Source organism: Salmo trutta, chromosome 36 (genome assembly GCF_901001165.1).
Source record: "Salmo trutta chromosome 36, fSalTru1.1, whole genome shotgun sequence".
Lineage (NCBI taxonomy): Eukaryota > Metazoa > Chordata > Actinopteri > Salmoniformes > Salmonidae > Salmo > Salmo trutta.
Window position 1 is genome coordinate 32685169 of NC_042992.1, and position 17047 is coordinate 32702215.

General features: G+C 44.4%; 1 protein-coding gene across 6 annotated transcripts in view; it reads left to right on the forward strand.

Annotated features, from left to right (window-relative positions):
• The window catches only part of LOC115175910 (collagen alpha-2(XI) chain), a 44764-nt gene that overhangs the window by 22972 nt on the left and 4745 nt on the right, over positions 1–17047 (forward strand). For 4 of the 6 annotated variants that reach the window (XM_029735545.1, XM_029735546.1, XM_029735548.1 and 1 more), the window contains 53 exons: positions 877–1080; positions 2035–2088; positions 2322–2363; positions 2465–2527; positions 2866–2940; positions 3204–3290; positions 3516–3572; positions 3760–3813; positions 4054–4107; positions 4394–4447; positions 4752–4805; positions 5099–5152; positions 5402–5446; positions 5633–5686; positions 6901–6945; positions 7095–7148; positions 7369–7413; positions 7703–7756; positions 8020–8064; positions 8226–8279; positions 8381–8425; positions 9048–9101; positions 9329–9436; positions 9660–9713; positions 9829–9882; positions 10046–10090; positions 10313–10366; positions 10539–10583; positions 10697–10750; positions 10857–10910; positions 11088–11141; positions 11273–11470; positions 11600–11653; positions 11774–11881; positions 12000–12107; positions 12392–12445; positions 12606–12659; positions 12783–12890; positions 13002–13055; positions 13194–13247; positions 13485–13538; positions 13647–13700; positions 13822–13929; positions 14033–14086; positions 14314–14367; positions 14901–14954; positions 15135–15188; positions 15431–15538; positions 15772–15825; positions 15986–16147; positions 16339–16392; positions 16658–16693; positions 16813–16866. In XM_029735545.1, coding sequence (XP_029591405.1) covers positions 877–1080; positions 2035–2088; positions 2322–2363; positions 2465–2527; positions 2866–2940; positions 3204–3290; positions 3516–3572; positions 3760–3813; positions 4054–4107; positions 4394–4447; positions 4752–4805; positions 5099–5152; positions 5402–5446; positions 5633–5686; positions 6901–6945; positions 7095–7148; positions 7369–7413; positions 7703–7756; positions 8020–8064; positions 8226–8279; positions 8381–8425; positions 9048–9101; positions 9329–9436; positions 9660–9713; positions 9829–9882; positions 10046–10090; positions 10313–10366; positions 10539–10583; positions 10697–10750; positions 10857–10910; positions 11088–11141; positions 11273–11470; positions 11600–11653; positions 11774–11881; positions 12000–12107; positions 12392–12445; positions 12606–12659; positions 12783–12890; positions 13002–13055; positions 13194–13247; positions 13485–13538; positions 13647–13700; positions 13822–13929; positions 14033–14086; positions 14314–14367; positions 14901–14954; positions 15135–15188; positions 15431–15538; positions 15772–15825; positions 15986–16147; positions 16339–16392; positions 16658–16693; positions 16813–16866 — 3561 coding nt within the window. The remainder of the gene's footprint in view (positions 1–876; positions 1081–2034; positions 2089–2321; positions 2364–2464; positions 2528–2865; positions 2941–3203; positions 3291–3515; positions 3573–3759; positions 3814–4053; positions 4108–4393; positions 4448–4751; positions 4806–5098; positions 5153–5401; positions 5447–5632; positions 5687–6900; positions 6946–7094; positions 7149–7368; positions 7414–7702; positions 7757–8019; positions 8065–8225; positions 8280–8380; positions 8426–9047; positions 9102–9328; positions 9437–9659; positions 9714–9828; positions 9883–10045; positions 10091–10312; positions 10367–10538; positions 10584–10696; positions 10751–10856; positions 10911–11087; positions 11142–11272; positions 11471–11599; positions 11654–11773; positions 11882–11999; positions 12108–12391; positions 12446–12605; positions 12660–12782; positions 12891–13001; positions 13056–13193; positions 13248–13484; positions 13539–13646; positions 13701–13821; positions 13930–14032; positions 14087–14313; positions 14368–14900; positions 14955–15134; positions 15189–15430; positions 15539–15771; positions 15826–15985; positions 16148–16338; positions 16393–16657; positions 16694–16812; positions 16867–17047) is intronic. The other 2 variants (XM_029735547.1, XM_029735550.1) reach the window with 1 other exon arrangement.

The window sequence follows — 17047 nt, forward strand, 5'->3', positions numbered from 1 at the left end:
AAAGAAGAAATGGTAAATCATTGGGGGAAAAAAATCTGAGATTTGTTTTCTATTGAGAAATAAATCGGTTCCTTTATTTCAATAGCCAGCATTCTATTCAGTCATTTGTATCTATATAATCAATGTTGAACCTGTTACATAATGTTTTACATAACCAGCGGTGGTAAGTTGAATAGAGAAAAGTAACATAGTAATAGCTTTGCATAATAGCAGCTGCTTTTGTTTTCACAAAGTGGGGGGGGGGCTTCACCTCATTCTTGTGTGTGTGTGTCAGTGAGTCTTGTACACTAAAATATTATACTGTATGACATATTAGTGTATTGCTAGCCCACAGTTATTCTACTTCCTTTTCAGTTAACTCAATCATTAGACACAAACACACAAGCTGGTGATAAACCCTAGAAGCTTTGGTGGAAACATGCCATTATTATAAGTTTAAGAATCAACACAAATATGCCTACATTTGTAAGAGATGATGACTTCAAAGACCAGAAGGCCCTTCATGAAAATGGTGGAGATATTAATGGAGCATGAATGAGCCTTAAGCTTCCCATGCTTTGGTGAGGAAATTACCGGAAGAACTGGATGTTCCTTTGATGTCCACCAGGTGTCACTATGCTCTATGTCCCTCTGTCAGTGTCTGTGTTTTGTAAAAGGTAAGACTTACCACACTCTCTGCCGTCTCCTTTTCTCCCGGTATCTCTCTGCTTCTTCATCTATCATTTACTGTCACTTGACATTTCGTCAATGTCTTGGATTTCTTTTCTATGATCTTTTTCTTCTTCCTGTCTTCCTCTCCCTTCTCTCTTTCTCTATCTCTCTCTTTGCTCTTTTTCTCTCTGTTGGCACCTCCATTCCGTCATCGCTCTGCCCCAGGTGGAGGAGACGTTGGTGGCAGAGGAGGTAGATTTGGCCAAGGCAGGTGGTGAGGCTGAGGCCTTTACTGAGGAGTATGTGACTGGAGACCTGGGCATGAAGGAATACGACTATTCCTACAAGGACTACAACGAGCCTCTGCCCGAGGGAGAGACTGACGGCTACATGGGCCCCGCCCTGTCCGCTGTGACAGACGAGGGAGGCGTAAGTCACTGCGCTTCCACCAAATCTTTCTTTCAATCCTAGCAGGAGCTGAAATAGGATTTGTGTATACTGGGTGTATACTGTAGTTAGTGTGCATACACAAAGAGGTACTAAAGGCGCAGCAAATGATCTGGCTCGGATCTCATTTGTTTTTAATGCCTGTCTATGTGTATGTCTCCATTTGGACTTGCTATTAAGCTAGAGGTTATAGGTCGCCCCGAGGGAAGGATGCCCTGAAGACTTTTTAGTGAGGAGAGTTGATAAAAGTTGGCGCCCAATGAGGGTCTGGACTTATTTACATTATTTGTTTAGACACTGTGGTCTCTTTAGAGTACTCTTAAGATTACAGTACTTTGGACATAAAACAGGTGAACTTTATTGCTTCTACAACCTTGTAAATAGCAATATTTCTGGCGACCATTTTATGATTCAAACCCACTCTGTTCATTTGCCTTTGGGTAGTAAAGACCACAGTATATACAGTATTCTGTCTGTACTGAATGTATCTCTCATTAATACTATGTTATGTATGTGGTATTATCAACCCAACACACATCCTTTGCAGGTATGTTTTCTGTAACTTGATTATGATCCATTGATTTGTCCAGTTTGATAAGGAGCTACAAAATGTCCTATGAAGCGATGCCATTGAGAAATGGTTAACCTCTAAAATAGTTCCCTTGCTTTTACAAACAAACGCTACAACACCTCATTTCTCCAAGGCCGCGCCATAGAACAATTTTGAGCTACCTTTTGGGTGACGTGTGAATCAACTGTTATTCATGTATTTGCTTTTATGACTATTTCCTACCTCTATGATCATTTCTACCTCACTCTGTTGGCTGCACGCCATGTCGACAGGTTTGACCAAAGCTCTTGGTTGAGTGCGTGTCGGGTCTGTAAGCATATGCATTGACTGTGCTGTATTGTGGGTTACATGTGTGTTTTCCTCAGGCCTCAGTGAGTGCCGTAAAAGGAGAGAAGGGAGAGCCTGCTGTCCTTGAGCCTGTGAGTTGCCATTTATGTTGCCGTTTAGTTGTTATAGCTACTCCTGTGACCTCCTCATCTACAGGGGGCACCACGACATTCAGTAGTCAACATACGTTTCACAAGAAACAGTTTAGCTGTCCCGAACACCGAGTTACCACCAGACCAGAGGATTCCCCGGAAATAAGTAGCAACGTCTGATGCTGAAATACTACCACTATCTCTCAGTCCCCCATGTTTTACATTCTTCACAGGGTATGTTGATTGAGGGACCTCCAGGACCAGAGGGACCAGCAGTAAGTGCATTTCATCCACCTCTTTCTACTGAAATGTGTCTCATAGAATAGAATACCTTTTTTTACTGTACTTATCCCAAACTTTTCTTCTTCTCCCTTAGGGTCTCCCCGGACCTAATGGCCCATCTGGCCCTCCTGGCTCTGTTGGTGATCCTGGCGAGAGGGTGGGTCTTTTTTTATTTTATTTAACCTTTATTTAACTCGGCAAGTCAGTTATTTTACAATGACGGCCTACACCGGCCAAACCCGGACGACGCTGGGCCAATTGTGCGCCTCCCTATGGGACTCCCAAACACGGTATTCTATTGTGATACAGCCTGGATTCGAACCCTGAGATGCAGTGCCTTAGACCGCTGCTCCACTCGGGAGTCCTACTTTACCTACTATCTACTGTATATCTGTGTTTCTGATCAAGTTAAACTTTATGTGTTGTTTGTCTAAGGTTGATGTGGTTGTCTTGTTGTGGTGGCTGACTGTGCTGTGCTGGTATCTCCTCCTGTAGGGAATCCCTGGAAAGGCTGGTATCCCTGGTGCCGATGGCATCCCTGGCCCCCCCGGAACGTCTGTCATGCTGCCCGTGAGTGAACGACTGATGCCCGTCTGGCAGTCATCTCTACGGCCCTCTTACGTTCTCTATACTTTCGTTTTTTCACCCTGTTACATTCGTTCTTTCCCCTTTCGTTTCCATACCTTTTCTCTCTCTCTGTTTTCTTTGAACAGTCTTAATCTTTACCTTGTTCTTCATCAGTTTGTTTGATTCTCCAATTCAGACTCCAGTACTGAGCCATGGGTTGACAAAATGCCATAATTGGGAATAATTGTATTTTTTTCTCTCTGTAGTTCCGTTTTGGAAGCAGTGGAGGAGACAAGGGTCCCATGGTCTCAGCACAGGAAGCCCAGGCTCAGGCCATTCTGTCTCAGGCCAGGGTGAGGGATGAGAGTTCAACACTGTCCGTCACACTGGTTTATCACACAGCTTTAGCACGCACTACAAAAACATCCAAATGATTTAACGGACACAACATAAGACAACATGCAGGTTGAATGCAATCTCTTTCGGTCAGTGTTCTTAAGCAGTTCTCATGTGTTCAAAATGGTCTGAGTAATGGCTAAGTGCTGACGCGGCCTCTTGTTGTTTCTCCGTTCTCTTAGCTGGCTCTGAAGGGACCACCTGGACCAATGGGCTACACTGGACGCACAGGACCTCTGGTGTGTACCGTCACTTTTCCTCTGTCACATTTCCTCCATTCACAGTCTGACGATGTATCGTAAGAATATTGACCGTGTGTAGATGGTCCTCAGATCATCACGGGGATAAAGTAAACAGAGTGACTGGGCTATTTGATTGACGTCTGTGTGTTCCTCCGCAATAGTGATTGTTTCTGTTCTATCTCAGGGTACCCCTGGAAGTTCTGGTCTGAAGGGTGAGAGTGGGGATCCTGGACCTCAGGTAAAGAGATATTCATCCCAGAACCACGTCTGTGGACCTTTTTTCTCCCTATATCTGACTCAGACCACAGATTGGCTTTTTCAGGTTCCTTTACACCACTGTAGTGCTGGGCAGTTGCAAAGAGACGGTTGTTTTCCCTCAACTGTAATGTAGTAGTAGAGACTGTTTCTCTTTATGTGTTTATTATGGATACTCAATTCAGACAGGCATTCATCACGGACATCTATTTTTTTTCTTCAGGGCCCCAGAGGACCACAGGGTTTGAGCGGACCTCTCGGCAAATCAGGAAGAAGAGTAAGTGAGAGCAATCTGGTCTCCATTACCGTATTTATGAATCCGCCAAAAATGGCACGCTATTCCCTATAGGCCCTGGTCAAAAGTAGTGCACTACATAGGGAATAAGGTGCCATTTCGGACGCGCTCTGCCCACGTTCCAGTGTTGATACTAGCATGCTAGTTGTATGCATGCCCAATTCATTGCTTCACACTAAATGGTATACAGTACAGCCATGCAGATTAGAATAAACGTGAATGCTGTGACAACAGATGTGATTGTGTGGTTTCCTCTATCTCCCCTCAGGGTCGTGCTGGAGCTGATGGCGCCAGAGGCATGCCAGGAGAGGGCGGACCTAAGGTAACCTCTCAGCTGCTTGTTTTGTAGTAAACATCATCTGTTCTTCCCGATTCTGTTCTATGACCTCACATGGTTCTCTGAAACGGTCTGTATGGCCAAGACTTTGCATGCGTGTCACTTTTGAACCGTTGCTCAGGTCACGTGAATCATTTTCCATTCTCAGTGTGGATTTCATTTGGTGCTCTGACTTCCTGCTGCATCTTGAACATGTCGCGGTATTGTGTTGTCGCTCGATTAATCCAACAACTGCACACATTCTTTTCCTTTTCTCCACCCCCTGACTCGACGTGTCTGCCTCTCGCAGGGTGACCGTGGTTTCGACGGCCTGCCTGGATTGCCCGGAGACAAAGGACACAGGGTGAGTTCAAGGTCGAAGGTCAACCCAGCACACCACCGTAGACACATAGTAGAGGCCTCGTCAAAGAGAGTTTGAGTATCATATTAAATGAAATCATGTTACAGCAAGGGACTGGGAAAACCAAGCCACTACATCTGGAACTATTGTGACTGAACATGACTCGTGATTATTACCCAGGAAGGAAGACTCTGTCCTATCGACGAAAACAGAGTGAAAACAGAGTGGAATCGAAGTGTGGTAAAGCATGCTGTCGTTTTAATTGTTCTTCCTCCCTCTCTATTCCACCATTTTAGGGTGATACTGGTGGATTGGGACCCCTAGGAGGTCCCGGAGAGGACGGAGAGAGGGTAAGTAGTTTGGCGAAACATCAGACATTGACCTATCAGTCCCATGTCTCCATAGACATCTATACAACTATGAGTCTATCAGGCAGAACTACAGTAGAGTGGTCACTAAACCTAGAACTACACACACTGCATTTACATTTCTCACCGTGGTCTTTTAACGTGACCCCATTGATCTCTCAAACTCCCTCCTCCTTTCTCACATCCTGTCTCTATCATTCACCTTTGTCTGTCTGTGTGTGTTGTTTCCAGGGAGACGATGGAGACATCGGACCCAGAGGACTTCCAGGTGAACCCGTGAGTGTATTTCTGACGCTACTGTTGACATCGGTTCCTCCTCACTACCATCGCCGTTCACATTTTTGGGATAATAGTGTGTGTATTATGTTGTTTACAGTGACTACCTGTTTTAGCTTTGTTGTTATTGACCAGATCCTGGCTTTTTCTCTCTGTGTTCGTTTGTTGTCTCGCTCTTGTTTTTAGGGACCTCGTGGTTTGCTCGGGCCTAAAGGTCCAAACGGAATCCCCGGCCCTCCTGTAAGTACACACATTGATGCAGCACACTGGAATGTCAGTTTTACTCAAATATACTTGGCTGTGAAGGTACATTGCAAAAAGTGAAATATAAGCAAGCCTAAATATCTTAAATTGAGGGATAATTAACTTAAAATGTGTTTTTTCCATTGTTTTTTTGTACCAAGCTAAATTATCTAACGTCATAGGCAGATCATTTCACTTATTTTAACCTAAAAAGGCCTAATGCAAGTAATTTATCTTATTTCAAGATATTTTACCTTAATCGTCATATTAGGATAAAATATCTTGGGAAAATATATTGAAATAAGTTAAATGACTTAAGCCTTTTTTAGGTTGCAATATGCAAAATGATCTCCAATGACGGTTCACCCTAAAACAATACCATGACCAAGCAAACACTGCACTGGGATAGTTTCACTACATCCCAGAATGACAACTTTACCCTCATACTACCCCTGAAAGTACTAAGCACCCCTAAAGTAGGCAAGTATATGAGCAGGATCCACAGTGGAACAGTGTCAGCAGTCCACATCACCATCATGCCACCACCTAAACAGACCCCACAGTACAGGATCCACAGTGGAACAGTGTCAGCAGTCCACATCACCATCATGCCACCACCTAAACAGGCCCCACAGTACAGGATCCACAGTGGAACAGTGTCAGCAGTCCACATCACCATCATGACACCACCTAAACAGGCCCCACAGTACAGGATCCACAGTGGAACAGTGTCAGCAGTCCACATCACCATCATGACACCACCTAAACAGGCCCCACAGTACAGGATCCACAGTGGAACAGTGTCAGCAGTCCACATCACCATCATGCCACCACCTAAACAGGCCCCACAGTACAGGATCCACAGTGGAACAGTGTCAGCAGTCCACATCACCATCATGACACCACCTAAACAGGTCCCACAGTACAGGATCCACAGTGGAACAGTGTCAGCAGTCCACATCACCATCATGACACCACCTAAACAGGCCCCACAGTACAGGATCCACAGTGGAACAGTGTCAGCAGTCCACATCACCATCATGCCACCACCTAAACAGGCCCCACAGTACAAGATCGTGTTCTTATCACTAGTACATCTATAGTCATTTTGTAGCAGGCCACTTAAGGTCATGTGTGTTGTTTACCCTCCATATAGCTTTGATAACTAGCAGTCTTTTCTATTTTATGTTATTCTCTTTTTCCTGTTTCAGGGTGTGCGTGGAAACGACGGTCCCCACGGTCCTAAAGGAAACCTGGTCAGTGGCGGTGAATGTTTTTCTGTCCTTTTTATCCCCTGTGGAGTTGAACATATTGATGTATTCCCATTGAGAGCAAACCATTCTTAAAGTCTCCAACCATCTCTTCTCCCTTCCTCCTCTTCTCGCTTCTCTTTTTTCTCTCTCAGGGTCCCCAAGGAGAGCCAGGGCCCCCAGGGCAGCAGGGTACCTCAGGAACACAGGTGAGAGACGTCACAGAGCAGGAGACACATTATTGAGGACAGATTTGAGCCAATTTAAACACTTGCAAATGACTGGATATCATATTATAATTTCTCCTCCTTACAATGTGGGATGATCCAATGAAAATAAGCTATCTCTAATAACACAACTGTAATCTGTGGTATTGCCCCAAGCGATGTATCTCTGACCAGATCTGACCGTATGACATGTTTGTTTCAGGGGATGCCAGGGCCACAGGGAGCCCACGGCCCCCCAGGAGATAAGGTAAGAGAACAAAGTGATCCATGAGTGTTGTGTGTGTAATTACTATGTTATGAACCTTCATAAAGATATTCACTGTCACGACAGGCTCCAGTAAAGTCTCCATAACTTGTCGCAACTAGTGAAGCGTCATATTCAGAATATTCAGCCAGGAATGATTGACAAGGAGGCAAAGTATTGTGTACTTTGTAACTTAGGTCCTAGTGTATTTAGCCTGAGTGATAACATTTTTACCAGTATTGCCATCAGTAGTCCAGTAAGCTCATGACTTTCTTCTCATCTCCTCTCCCAGGGCCCCACAGGAAAACCTGGTCTGCCAGGAATGCCCGGAGCCGACGGCCCCCCTGTAAGTCACATATTCACTGACCTATATTGGACTTATCTTTATTGTATGTTACATTAGAACAATGAGAACATTACTGGTAATCTGCAGAGGTTTTTTAACATGAGATGACCTTAATGCATTGCGCAGAATTCCACTGGTCAAAAAGGTTAAGTACTTTATTGCATTTTCATGGAACAAAGTGGTAAGAACAAGTAATCAGCACATCTTAAATTGAAGTTGCCCTCATGCCTCTCTTGACCTCTGATACTCTCTTCGCCCCACAGGGTCACCCAGGAAAGGAGGGACCTGTCGGCACCAAAGGAAACCAGGTGAGATCCTCTAATTGTCTGTCTCCTGCACAGTATTCATGGAATATAGTCGAACTCCGCGCCAAAATCCCCACCAAGATGGCTGCCTATATGTTGTGTCTTATACGCTGTGTCTTGTGTGAGGTAGTGCATCATTAGCCTTCTCTCCTATCTTCATACAGGGTCCCAACGGTCCTCAGGGAACTATTGGTTATCCTGGCCCTCGTGGCATTAAGGTGAGATGATTTTTTTGGGCTAAAGTCGTCATTAATTGTTGCTAATCTGTGATGATAATGCCTGATTAATGACTGACCTCCTAATCGTGTTGTAATTGCAGGGAACTCAAGGTATCCGTGGACTGAAGGGTCACAAAGGAGAGAAGGTAGGTGACCTCATCCAGTGTATCAGGGATTGACGAATAGTATATGTGACAATAAAACATCTTATCTTTTAGATAAAAAAAAAGAAGTAGCTTCACTTTGAGAACTGATTCTGGCATCTTATAAGTGATGTACAACACTGGTCCTGTGTCATGATGACAGCAATGCCGTGGGCTAACACCTCTTAAACATTTACGTTAGTGTTTGGGTTAGTTTGATGGACATACGTTTAGAAGTGTTGTAAAGTTATGCCTCTCAGCCCACTAACATGTATTTTGTGAATGACACAGCAATTGTTATCCAGTTTCAGAGATCAGCCACTGGTATCTGTACTTTTAGGTTAGGATCACTAGAGGGCGCACTGTGAAACACTTTCAGACATGAAAGCCAAACAGGTGTCAAGTTCATTGTCTCTCTCTGACCTAAATGTGAGAAGATGTACATACTGCTTTTTACACTTTAAATATTATTCCACAAACATTTTCATAATTCTTTATGTTATAAGAGTTCTTAGGAAGACTTTATTTGGATTTGTGCATTTTAGGGATAACATCCCAAACACTTGATTGACCATACGTATAAGGCCTTTAGCTTTCAATATTAACCACAATTGCCTTTTTTTAGGGAGAAGATGGCTTCCCAGGAATTAAAGGAGACTTTGGTGTCAAGGGGGAGAGAGTAAGATTCATTTTGTTTCTTAAATAATTCTATTCAAGTGTTATGTATTGTTTTCCAATATCATGTTACATTTAATAACAAGTTATTTGCCTTGTTTCTTGCCTTGTTATTTGCATACAATTTATTTTATATTTAAGGTTTATGTATTGATTTACATTTGATTTAATGTATGGTTATGTGGTTTATGTATCAGTGTTGATTGTTTCCATGTGTGTTCCTGCTGACAGGGAGAGGGTGGAGTACCCGGCCCCAGAGGAGAGGACGGTTCTGAGGGGCCAAAGGGTCGTGTTGGGCCCCCTGGCGAGCTCGGGCCCATTGGTCTGGTTGGAGAGAAGGTGAGAGTAGGGTTTTTATTCTGTATATCAGAAGTTTGTTTATCTTGATTGAAATAACACTATATTTGAAAGTATCTCATAACACACCTACCTGGTTGGCTAGGGGTACACACTCATAACCGTTTGACCACCTTTTACATGATGGTGGTTCTGTCTATGTTGTTGGTTTTGGTCATTTTGATAGGTTTGTCATAGGGTCATTCATGGCAGTATCTGATTGCAGGGTAAACTTGGTGTTCCTGGACTTCCTGGCTATCCTGGAAGACTTGGACCTAAGGTAACAACAACCCCCATTTCCTTCGAATTGTTTGCAGGTAACAATTGAAATGTTATCTAATTAAAGGGACCGACAATACGGATGCTAGATTAACAAATGCTTGATGTGTTTTCAGGGCTCCCTCGGTTTCCCAGGATTCCCAGGAACCAACGGCGAGAAGGGAACAAGGGTAAGGTTGCTAAGGACGGGAATTAAAACTCAAATGAAAACTCACATTGTCGCAGTATGTACTATGAGTGATGTAACCCATGTATAAAGTCAACAGCACTGAAGTTGATTCTGATGGCTGATGTTGCCTGTGCGTCTGTCTGACTGAGTCTGTGTTTCTTCAGGGTCTGATTGGAAAGTCTGGACCTAGAGGACAAAGAGGACCAACGGTACGGTTCAACTCCACTAAATTCCACTTATTTATATTACTGTTGATTGTCAAAGTCTCTCTTTATAGTTTATGCACCACTGTTTAAACCAGGGCTCATATTGTATTGGGAACAAACAACAGTATGGTTAGTTTACTGAGATGAACCAACTTGAAGTGGATCAGAAACACTCAACCAAATGCCCATACCATTCCTAATCGATTCTCCATATCTCTCCAACAGGGCCCCAGAGGTCAGAGAGGGCCAAGAGGGTCTACTGGGAAACCAGGAGCCAAGGTAAGACAATGTCTAGAATCTCAACAATACATTTATGGAGGTTAATGCTCAACAGCACTGTCAGTTCACCTACTGGCCACCACAGGGAAGACACGTCATAATAAAGCTGGAATATTGGTTAGCTGCATGTGATGGTGATAATTCTAGGCTTCTATTTCTTTCTTTTTACTAGGGTACATCAGGAAGTGACGGCCCATCTGGTCCACCAGGAGAGAGGGTAGGTTGTTTGAGTTATCATTTATTTGTTTACTATATACACTTTGTCGTGCCACTATAACATACATGTTGTTGAGAGACTTATACCTGTCCTTCTCCTATTGTATCTTTCAGGGACTGCCTGGACCTCAAGGAGCAAACGGTTTCCCGGGGCCAAAGGGACCTCCCGTAAGGCTACAATATGTACTATATATAGCAATCATTTAAGAATGATTAGTGTAGTTTGAAACTGTAAGTGCCTTCTTTCCCTCAACTCTTTCTGTTTCCTACCCAGGGACCACCAGGAAAGGATGGACTGCCTGGACACCCTGGACAGAGAGGAGAAGTTGTAAGTCTGTTTTCTTGTCCGGAACATGCAGCCATGTGGCGTACAAGCTATCAGAAATAAATTAATCTTACAAACAGTGCCATGTCTTCCTTTGGCTCAATTCTTTTATTTTTTTAAAAGAAGGGGTTACACAAGGCTCTATTCAAGGCCCAATTCATTTCATTTTCTATTCCACAGGGATTCCAAGGAAAGACTGGGCCACCCGGGCCTCCAGGTGTTGTTGGACCTCAGGCAAGATTAATGCAACTTTCTTTTATTTACATTGTCCAGTGTCCAATCCATTTTGTATGGATCATATCCACCATTCACTTTCCATCTTCATTACTCATTTCCCTCCTCTTCCTCCTCTTTCATTGTCCCAGGGTCCCTCAGGAGAGACTGGCCCCCTGGGCGAGCGCGGTCACCCCGGGCCTCCAGGACCACCAGGCGAGCAGGGACTCTCCGGACCATCTGGCAAGGAGGGAACGAAGGGAGATCCTGGTCCCCCAGGCGGCCCCGGGAAAGACGGCCCCTCAGGACTGAGAGGCTTCCCCGGAGAGAGAGGAATGCCTGGCACCCCGGTGAGCATGCTGACCAACACTCTGTCTGCATCTAAAATGGCACACTATTCTCTATATCACAGGGTGAGATGTCATACTGAATATAGATTGCACATGCAGTGTTTTAACTTGTTCCTGTCTGGTCTTTAGGGAGGTGGCGGACTGAAAGGAAGTGAAGGCCCAGCAGGACCTCCCGGAACAGCTGTGAGTCTGACAATAATTATATCTGAAATGAATCATTGTGAAAAAATCATGTGATGTACAGTATTTGTTGACGTCCACGTCACCTTGGCTGTAATCATGTCTGTAACCATACCTGTGCAGGGATCCCCAGGTGAGAGAGGACAGGCAGGCAGCGGAGGTCCCATCGGACCCCCAGGAAGACCCGGCCCCCAGGGGCCTCCAGGACCATCAGGAGAGAAGGGAGTGCCTGTGAGTACTTTTACAAAACATATCCAATATACAGAGCTGCCATTTCAGATTGAGTCATTGTTCTTCTCTATTCTCTACGTCTCATACATGTTCTCTCTCCCACCCCGTTCCCTCTCAGGGTGAGAAAGGTCCAATCGGCCCAGCTGGGCGTGACGGTGTCCAGGGCCCAGTGGGTCTGCCAGGTGCAGCCGGTTCCATCGGAGTTCCAGGAGAGGACGGGGACAAGGCCAGTAACAACCATCATCTGTCTCTATCACATATCCAAACTACTGTATTACCACTTGAAACTAATTTCAAACCACTTGAAACTATATCAAAATGCTCATTTCAAACCACTTGAAACTTTATCAAAATGCTCATTTCAAACCACTTGAAACTATATCAAAATGCTCATTTCAAACCACTTGAAACTATATCAAAATGCTCATTTCAAACCACTTGAAACTATATCAAAATGCTCATTTCAAACCTCTGGTAACAAAAGCCTTGGTGGTGAATTTTGTACTACAGGGTGAGGTTGGAGAGCACGGCCAGAAGGGAGCGAAGGGCGGCAAAGGAGAGCATGTGAGTGACATTACCGCCATTATTTTGCTGTCCATGTCAAATCCACAGATCACGTTATGTTCCTTACATCTGTTGTCTGAACAATATACTATAAATAGGATTTTTCTCTGCTAAAGTACAGTGATACATTTGCCTACAATGAAACATTGTGTGTCGACAGGGTCCTCCCGGTCCACCAGGGCCAATGGGTCCACTCGGTCAACCTGGCGCTGCTGTAAGTAGAAACACTTAACTCCATCTACGTATAGTGTATTTTCAATATTGCATCAGACACATAGGAATTCATAGCATGGTGCCCCTCAGAAGTGTCCCCTTCACTAATGTCTCTATTGTTCAGGGAGCTGATGGAGAACTAGGAGCCAGAGGTCAGCAGGGGCCATTTGGAACCAAGGGAGATGAAGGATCAAGAGGATTCCCAGGGGCCCCAGGTCCTATTGGACTGCAGGTATGATGACTGATTTCTGTTATGACTATACGATGTTAGCCTCAGTACAATAAACGCGTGATTGTGACGCAATAGGTCAATGGCATCTCTAACTGTGAATGTATCTTGTAGGGATTGCCAGGCCCATCAGGAGAGAAGGGAGAGACTGGAGATGTCGGACCAATGGTGAGAGTCGACGACAAATTAGAGCAACCCAACAGATGATTGGATCTCATGAAGCCAATCATAATAGTTCAGGAAAGAGGTATTGTTCGCATGAAACACACTAGGATATTGCTAACCTCATCCTATCTGTCTCTTTAGGGTCCTCCTGGCCCCCCAGGACCCCGTGGCCCTGCTGGTCCCAGCGGTGCGGACGTGAGTACTAATCTTCTCTCAAAACGTTCCAGAAGTCTTTCCTCACTATAGAATAATCATATCAAATTATTTCATTGTAATGGAGTTTTTATGCTACTGGTGATATTATAAAGTCATCCCACATAAATACCTACTGTAGTTTTCCTGTTGATTTGAAGTCATATATGTTATTATGGGTATGACTCTTGTTGTTTTTATTTTGTTGATGCTTTGATGTGTATTTGTTTGTTTATTCAGGGTCCTCAAGGTCCTCCTGGTGGTCTGGGTAACCCTGGAAACCTGGGAGATAAGGTATACATAACTTCACAATAATTGGATTTCCATGTTCTGTTGTAATAGTTATGATATGTGTTTGTGTGTACGTGTTTGTTCTGAGAACTGAACACATTGTGTTGACAGGGAGAGCCTGGTGAAGCTGGACCACCTGGAATCGGAGGAGAGCCAGGAAAGAAGGTGAGAGATTGATCCTTACTCTGTCTCTTATGGACCTCATGGTATTGTCCCATACACACATATTTGTTTCTATACATAGATGTTTTGTACTGTGAGTGACAGTGTTGTTGTCCAATGGCAGGGCCCACGTGGAGAGCACGGTGACAAGGGAGAGGCGGGACAACCTGGTGCTTCTGGCCCTGCTGGTGGAAGAGGAGGCCCTGGAGACGACGGACCTAAAGGAAACCCTGTATGTTAAACACTTCACTCTAGAGGAAAACACTGTCACAAAAATCACACTTGGACTGTAATGTTTTTAAGTCAAACTTTATGCCATTGTGTCTCTCTCCTAGGGCCCTGTTGGTTTCCCTGGCGACCCCGGTCCCCCTGGTGAACTCGGTCCCAGAGTGAGTATCTAAACACTCTTCACACACGTTTCATTAGATCTGTTTTGTTGTGGTTAAACAGATATTCCAATTCAGGTGTTCATACCATTTCAGACCTAGTGCAAGATGTCTCTCTGCTGGTGTATCAGTGAATCTTTTTCCATTATTAAAACCCCCAAAAAGTATCTACTTTTGACACCATCTTAGCAATTACCATAATTGATAATAACTCTGTTTCTCTTCTTTAGGGTCAAGATGGAGCAAAGGGAGAGAGAGGAGAGGACGGCGAACAAGGACAAGCTGTAAGTTGCCTAGTACCCTAACTTACTATAGGTACTACATGGGATCTTCAGGACTGTCCTTGTAGCCTTCATTAAGCACTTTGAATTGGATATTATTAGGTCATATATTGTCCATTGACCATCGCCCCAATTCAAAATGGCTCCCGGCAAGAGTAGTGTTTGTAATGTGAAGCACATCCTTAAGATGTATCCAAAAACATTTTGAATTAAGCAATGTAATGGGGTCAAAAGACTAAGGGGTCACTGTGGACATTGGTATGCAAGTCCCAGCCCTAAACCATCTCAATTAAAGCCCTAGAAAATGGTATTTTCCATGTTGAAGCACCCGTTGAAACATAAAATGGCACTGCAAGATTAAAGTTATATGTCCTTCCTAGCAGATCGCCCTTCAGGCCTGTCTAGAATGTAGATTATTATGGAACTCTAAAACAACAGCTACCGGTATGTTTATTTTGATTCAGTTCTATATAGTTATTATTGACCCATCATAGGCCACTGAGGTGTTGTAATGGTGATCGTGCTCTCTACTGTAGGGATCTCCAGGACCCACTGGTGAGAATGGACCTCCTGGTGGACCTGGAAAGAGGGTAAGATCGTTCAGCTCAACAGGCCAAACCACAACTTTCATCCACAGACATATCTGTTTGTTTTCAATGTATTCTGTTTGATAGGTGCATATATCTACTCAATGAAGACTACTAGGTGGCCGATAAGCGGTCGTGAAAGCATCATAACGTTTAGAATATTACACATCGCTTACTTCCTAGGGTCTTGCTGGAACGAGAGGACCAGAGGGACGACAAGGAGAGAAGGGAACTAAGGTAAGAGTTCAAAGGTCATCGTTCAATGTATTGGCACTGGCAGTTTAGCCTGTGGATCGTTCATCGATCTAGTGATGGTTTGCAAGCCATGCCAGACAGACCTGACACCAAATGTATATATCTCTGTCAATTGTTTTTCAAATATATGCATTTGCTCAACTCGCAACACACGTTGGGGATTTGGAATATTGAAGTTTATCAATGTCTGATTTTTTTTTCTCCTTTCTCTTTTTTCCCCCCAGGGAGACCCAGGTGCTAACGGACCTCCAGGAAAGACAGGCCCCGTCGGACCTCAGGGTCAACCAGGGAAACCAGGAACGGAGGGTCTGAGAGGACTCCCTGGATCAGTGGTGAGCGAGATGATCCCACGCTTCCATGGACAGACTGGGCTGTTCAGTCTGTGGTTCAGTCTACTGTTCTAGTCTGTCTGTCTGTACAGGTGTCAATCTGTCTTACCCTCTGCTCTGTAGGGTCTATTTTCATCTGTTCACTACTACTAGCTATGAGATTAACAACGGTGTAGCTGAGCTGTTTGGTGCATTAGGCTGAGTGTCACTAACATCCTTCTGATGATCTCTTCCAGGGCGAACAAGGTTCTCCAGGCCTTGCCGGCCAGAAGGGACCTCCCGGACCACTGGTGAGATAAGACACTGATGTGTACATGAATAGATCTATAATAGATTGTATCTTCCACAGTGTTGATCTATAGGCATACAGTGCTATATTGATGCTTCAAGTAAAAATACCGCTTCCTTAATCTGTATAGCTACAGTACCATCTTACTCTCTCTCTTCAAGGGACCACCAGGCTTGCCAGGACTGCGCGGCGAGGGCGGTGACAAGGGAGAGAAGGGCCACTCAGGTCTGATCGGTCTGATTGGGCCCCCCGGAGAGCAGGGAGAGAAGGGAGACAGGGGACTGCCAGGGCCACAGGGGACAAACGGGTACAAGGGAGAGACTGTGAGTGAAACCTGTCTCTCCTTAGCGGACATTATAGAGCTTTGAAAGATACCGTATATTTCCTCTGAGCACACGCACGCTCGAAATAATATGTTGTTGTGTCTGTATGACACGTCCCTACTGAACATGTATTCTGTCGCCCTTCGACAAACAGTTGAGTTCAGTGCTGATGCATTTCCTGTGTGTTTCAGGGTGTCTCTGGAGGCACTGGGCCTATCGGTCCTGGTGGGCCTGCTGGCATGCCTGTGAGTAACCACTTCTACATCACCTCTCCTGGTTCTTTTATCAGTATATCACGTAACATCCTCTATCTGCATTGTGTATATTCTCAAAACAGAAACCTGTAACATAGAAAGATTGAAGTATGAATGCATCCATGCCTTTTGTGTCTTGCATAATTCTGTCGCTCTCTAATCATTTAAAATGTCCTCTTTTCTATGGCGGTATAACAGTGGTAATAGTTAGCGTCTATTGAATGATAATCCTGACCTCCCTGCGCCTCTTTCCCAGGGTCCCCAAGGTGTCAAGGGAGCTAAGGGAGCTACAGTGAGTAGAACGTCCTCTTCCACACTCTCTAGTGTAATATCTGCTTCCATATTATAGTCACTGTTGAGTCCCATGTTCACTGTATTGTTCAATCTCTATTTCCTGTCTGTGTGTTCCAGGGAGGATCTGGTCCCAAGGGAGAGAAGGGTGTCTCAGGACCCCCCGGGCCTCCAGTGAGTCCCCATCCTTTGCATAATCAGTTTACCCCATGAAACGAATTAAATACTCATATTTTACCGCCATTTTTCAGTTTAGTCCTGTTTAGATCTATGTTTGGTTGCTTCCATCATTCTAGAGCATAGCATATATATCTGTGTACATCTACAGTTTTCAGCTCAAACATAAATAAGTTCA